General features: G+C 43.2%; 1 protein-coding gene across 1 annotated transcript in view; it reads right to left on the reverse strand.

The window, feature by feature from the left end:
- LOC112988424 (uncharacterized) overlaps nt 1-5080 on the reverse strand; it is a 14906-nt gene extending 9826 nt beyond the window's left edge. The window contains exons 1-3 of the mRNA XM_064504952.1: nt 5030-5080; nt 1472-1555; nt 835-900 (exon numbers count right to left, since the gene is read on the reverse strand). Of these exons, the coding sequence (XP_064361022.1) occupies nt 835-900; nt 1472-1555; nt 5030-5071 (192 nt within the window). The 5' untranslated portion in view covers nt 5072-5080. The remainder of the gene's footprint in view (nt 1-834; nt 901-1471; nt 1556-5029) is intronic.
- Nucleotides 5081-6040: the final 960 nt, after the last annotated feature.

Consider the following 6040-nt stretch of genomic DNA (forward strand, 5'->3'; position numbering starts at 1 on the left):
CTGGTGTGAGGCACTGGCGTGGGGCACTTCCATAGGCAGGGCTGAAGCTGACCCACGGGTCTGGCTGGCGCTGCCAGGCTGGCAAAGGCAGTAGCTGTGGGCAGCCGGGAGAAACGCCGTGCGACAGACATTGAGAGCTAAAGCCCAGCTGGCAGGAGGCCACGACTGAGGGAAGAGGTGTTGCCCTGCTACCTGTCTCCAGCTGTGTTCCAAGAGACAGGACTTTGTGCTCGTTTTTGGTAAATAAAAACTTTATCACCGAAATACTCTGCTCCCTTATCAAATTTTCCTCCGAGGAGCAACAACCTGTAATATTATAAACACTAGCTCACAAGAGGAATAAAGGCCAGGGGAGGGCAGGATGTCTGCCAGAAGCAATACCGAACTCGGTAATGATATCATAAGGCTTGGGCATTCACTGGAAGAGCGTTCAGCACGTGCCTATTGCTGCACATGGAGACGAGCTGGACACAGATGTGGAATGTGCCTTTGTACAAGTTTGAACTGGATAAGGATTTCAGGATCGTTTGTCCAACTTCTTGTTCAATTTGTGCAAAGCCCCCAAAAGAAACTTGGATCCTCTCCCAAGAAAACTGCAGTCTAAAATTGAATGAAGAAGTGCATTTTACAGAATAATTTTAATATGAAAATTTGAACTCATTTAATACTTTCTCTCTTTAATATATTGTGAACCCTGACTTAGAGGTCAATTCTGTTGCTGAATTTATGAGGCTGCAGTTCTCACTCTCATTCCTGGCTGACTAAACATTTGTTCTCCAAGTCAGAAAAAACAAATTAAAAGGCCCTCCAAAGCAGTCCCACATGCACACTCACCCATTGAATACTTCCTGTTGCAGCATAGTCTATTTTCATGAAAAGCTTTTCAACTTGCTCATCATTCTGAAAAGTGTATATGATAAGACTTTGAGACAAATATGTTATGTGAAAAGTAATGGAATTAATATGCATTATTTTCATAACAGATTTTTATTCAGCTGGAAATAATTGGGCTTTGCAGTCTCAGCTTCCATGCTGCTTTCTAAATGAGTATTAGAATTTCAGGAATACATTATTTTCCAAACATGGATCAGATTAATCCAATTATGGAATCATTTTACATAAAAATGCTAAATTCTTGATGACTGAACAAAAAAGATAGTGGCCTAGATATTGTTCAGTTCTGCTTTCAGAACTATCCTACAATCCTACAGTTTTCACTTAAGACAAACAATCATTCTTAATCCCTCTTTTCAAATCCACAAACAAGTAACCAATCTGCACACAAGGAGATACTATATATTTAAAATACATCTTTTCCATATTCCATATTTGATTTTGAATGCCTAATATTCTGGGTTTCTAGGAAAATTCAGAGGCTTCAACAGCACAGAGCTCAAATGGTCTCATATCTGCAGGGTTAACAATATGTGGTGTTCCTTTTCAGGCTTTTTAAAAATTGTAGTTCACTTACTGTGCTATGTGGACTCATGCACTTCTTCATTATCTGCTTAAACTTCTCTACATCCAATGATCTGTAGCCATCCTTTTCCAGCTCCTGGGAGTAGAAGAAACAACAGAAAACTGCTGAAAAAAATTAATTTTTGTTTGATTAAAGATTATTCGTTAATAAGCATGTTAATGTGAACCTACACTTCTGGACAATTTAGTCTAAAAATATAATTATTTTCTTAAATCTGTTATGTGCCACCCAACCTGAATTCTTTACTTCAGTAGTTAGAAAATATAACCTGATTCTACCTTACCTTAGCACCTCAGAATAGATGTTGTCACCTGACTTTAGTGACAACTGGACTTAAATCTCTTGTGTTTTTTTCAGCCTAGTGATACTATTTAATAAACAAAAACCCCTGTTTTACCTACTTTCAGCCATCTAGATGCAATGGTATTGTTATTGTTAGATAATGAAGGAAAACAAAAGCGCAGGAAATAAATCCGAGTCCTTTCTTCGCAGCAGTAAACAAAATTTGGTAATTTCAAGCTTCATAGAAATATAGCTATTGTTCAGAAAAACATAGTTTGCAACTTTTGAATAGTCTATACAAATATGGCAAAGTGTTTTTAAAATACATACACTATGGATCAGGTTAAATTATTGATCTTGTGCGCACCAAGTGGGACAATGTTTTCTGGATACCCAAAAGTGGCCCTCTTGCAATGTCCAGAATAGATGGCGTTAAGCTCCTTCATCACTCCTTCACCTATCAGGTCAGAGTGGATCTCTCTGAAAGGCACTCAGACCTATGGGATCAAGATTTTTGCTCAGAGTTGGGGTAAGACATGCTGAAGCTGGTAAGGTCATCCATATCCCGGTCTTAAGGCAACTCTAATGTGTCCTCCAGAGCAGGATAGAGAAGGAATCCAAGACAGAGACAGCTGGTGCTGCTTAACATCTGCCTAGGCAGTGGATGGTGCAGGAAGACAGTAATTCCCTTTAAGCCTCAGCAGTGAGCTGTGTCCCCCTTGGCCTTTCAGGGATTGTCAGATGAAGGAATAGAGCAGCTTTCAGACAGTGGTGGGCAGGAAGACCAGGTCCCCTGGCAGGCTGGGAATGAGCCCAGGCACCCTGACTGCAACCATAGCTCTAGTCTCACCCCTCCCAAGCCTCCTTTGAAAATGAAGAAAATGTGTTTGCTGGTAGACTCTGAATCTGAAAGTGGCCAGCCCATTCATGCTTTTCCTCTTTCCTACCATCTCTAAAGCTCGTATCTGACTTTGGGTGATTTTCCTCCATCCTGCAGATCTGTCCCTGCCTCTGATACTTCCTACTCCCTGGCTCCTTTGTCTTGCTCTCTTTCCTAGTCTCTCTATTCCACTTTCTCCCCGTGCAGGTTCTCATTTCTTCCCTCTTTCTTCTTCTTCTTCTTGAGGTTCAGTCCACTTCAGAGTCCGGGTTATGGACCAATTCCTACGGAAAAGGTGGAGAACTCAGAAGAGTGCTGTTTTCCCTTCCTGCAGCCCTTCCTTCAACCTGATCCATATCACCTTCTCACATACCTCTTTCTTCCACCTTTCTTTGCTGTCCTTCATGGCTATCAGGGCAGCCTGAGCCAGTCAGATACCCCGGATGCAGTGGGCCAGTTTCAGCCAGGGCCCCGAGGTGTGATCACTTCAGGTCATATAGAAAACAATGCTGTTTATTCATTATTTAAAGTATCTCAGCACTATTTCCAGGACTTGAATTCAGCCAGCCGGGAATTTTTACTGCTCTGCCAGCATTGATTATTGCACTGCTCAGCTTAGCAGCCTCCCCACAACAATTGGCAGCATCTGCAGAGAAGCTGGGATGCTTCTGACAGGGTGCTTAGTCTGCAAATCCACCCCTTCTGCAGCTGGACCATTGACTCCATGGCAAGCAATTTGCCAATTTATAAAGCTATTACAGTTACTGCCAAAATTCCCAAGCTTTCTGGTGTGAATCATCTCAATTCCAAGTTTTGGCAACCTCATTACTCCTCTGAGTATCTCATGGTCCTCAGAACATGCTGGAGAGGTAGGGAAACTCTTATTTTTCTGATAGGTGCAGATTTGAGGCACAGAAGCTGAGCATAGTCAGATGTGTTCAGTGAGCGCTACGGTCCTGTGGGGCCATGCACCTCAGCTTCCATGCTCTGGAAACAGGGTGCCATGAAGGGGAATGCTGAGGGTGCACTTGGGGTTCATCCCACTGCTGGACCAAAGACAACTGAGGAGCACAGCCAGTATGGGGGCTGAGAGGAGCCCCCAGACCTGCAGTATGGCTGTAGCCCACAGGCCTGGCAACTTGCTTGTGTCAGACAAGTGTGGAGCTGGAGCTGGAACACAGCTTGGAGGACAGGCAGAGCTCCGGCTACACCTCTGTCACCCCATCTCTCCAGACTGCCCATCCTCCATTTGCAGCCATGACAAGCATCTCCCAGGGACTACTCCAGCTGCTCGTCTCATGAACAGCAGCAGCACAAGAGAAGTATTTAGCCCTTTGATTACAAACAGTTTACAAGGAGGAGCTGCTTATTCTGCTACACCCCATCCTTGTTTGTGTAGGCTGTCCAACCTACAGCTGGTTCTTTTCTTCTGTCTGGGTGCCAGGTTTCCTCCTCTGTTAAAAATATCTTTCCCTTTTGACAGCTCTTGGCTTCTTCCCTGTTACTAGCTCCCAAAAGCAGCTGGTGGCTCTAATCACGGAGCACCATTCCCATCTCCCTTCCTCTTCCAAAGTGTAGCTAAGCTATTTCCTCCTTGAGTGCCAGACAGCACAAATCATTGTGAAGAAGGGTAAATTTATCACCAGCAAACTTCACATGCCATGGGTAATTCCTACATATTGACAACCTTACTTCCCTCCCTTCCTAAGCCTTGTGCCAGTTAAGGAGATTCCCCCGACCACCAGTACTTGGGGAGGCTCAGCAGTAGCACAGGCCTCTTTTGCAGGGGCTTGGCACAGCTGTGGCTGCCATAGCAGATCCACGCCCCAGAAACATTGCTCTTGCTACCTCTGGGTGTTTGCTCCCATGCTTGTGCTCGGAGGACCCCATGTTGCAGGGTGTTTGATGTCATGTGCAGATGACAACAGGAAAGATACCACATGTTGGGAATTTTGGAATCCCAGAATAGTCTTCGCTATTGATTATAAAGCACAGATCCTGAAATATTTGCGTGAGCAGCCACATGGAAATGAGCTGCCTCTGTAAAGAATATGCTCCGATGAGACTGCTAAAGCCAATGCATCAGGAAAACATGTACATTTTCAGAGAGAGTGAATGACTGTGTCAAAGTTGCTATAAATCATAAATTCCACCCCAAATGTTCTTATCCCAAAGCAAGCCAGATGTGACAATCACTCTGCGAAGAAAGCATCAGTTACAAGCATTAAATAGAAATACAACGCAGAAAATAAGTAAGATATGTGCCCTGCTCCAAAGCTTCTCTCCAGTCAGCAACTGGTTTTGGCCAGTTTTTCATGTAATTTATGTATTTATTCTTCTGATCAGTGCTACACTGAAAGATAACAATTTCACTGGTAAAGTCATACCTGAAATGCAGAATTCAGTCTCTGAAGTTGTTCAAGAGTCATTTGTTGTTCAATCTTGAAAAGTAATAAAAGAAAACAGGTGTTAAAAAATAAGTAACTCACCTGTCGTGCTATTAGGCTCACATGCAGTAACGCTTCACAGTAAATTATTTAGGTGCCTGGAGTGCCTGCTTTTAGAAGGGGCAAGATCTGAATTAATTAGCAGATGCTTTTCTTTTCCTCTCAGACTGTTTTCTTAAATACATTTACTGTATCTGTGAAAAGAAGGTCCTATTTGTACATCATACCCTCTAAATAAGAATCTTTCCTGCACCTACTGAAGACAATGAGCATTCAACATTAATTTTGAAGGGAGCAACACCATCTCATTTTTTTCCCACTGCCTTCTCATTGCAAACTAAGAATTTATTCCTGATAGCTGCTGACAGCTCACTACATTCCTTAAATTGTCTATAGTTCCTAGTAAAATCAAATATGTTTCTGGAGAAGCAAGATATTTTCTGTACCTCTGCAGTCATCCAGTGAAACTGCATTTATCTGTTTTTTCCCTCCCTTCGTCCGGATCAGGGAGACAGTGTTTGCTGCAAGTGCTCCGTGTACTATTATTTATTTATTATTAATTATTTATTGACACACAACAGTTTCAAATTTTCACAGAGCTGCATTCATCAATAATTTACTTCATAAATAATGTTCCTTGAGCAGGGGTAATCAACGAGGTACTGGGATGGTAAGCAATGGGACAGAGCAGCACCTCATTATGAGTATACATATTCCTGATGGCATCAGCCAGGGATCAGTCCAGAGTGGTGCTCTCGTATTACTGGCACTGTACAGACAGACCAGAGCCAGGGTCTAGCCCGACAAACCAGTCACTGGGCAGGTCCTACAAGAGAGGCAGTAGTGCGAGGGCAGCACGTGGAATGGCAGAGCCACTGTGGACATACTTGTATTAAGCACAGGAAAGCTTTGGGAAAGGAATGAGTTGAGGAGAGGACAGAATAGGAGAGC

Source organism: Dromaius novaehollandiae, chromosome 1 (assembly GCF_036370855.1).
Source record: "Dromaius novaehollandiae isolate bDroNov1 chromosome 1, bDroNov1.hap1, whole genome shotgun sequence".
In the NCBI taxonomy this organism is placed as follows: domain Eukaryota; kingdom Metazoa; phylum Chordata; class Aves; order Casuariiformes; family Dromaiidae; genus Dromaius; species Dromaius novaehollandiae.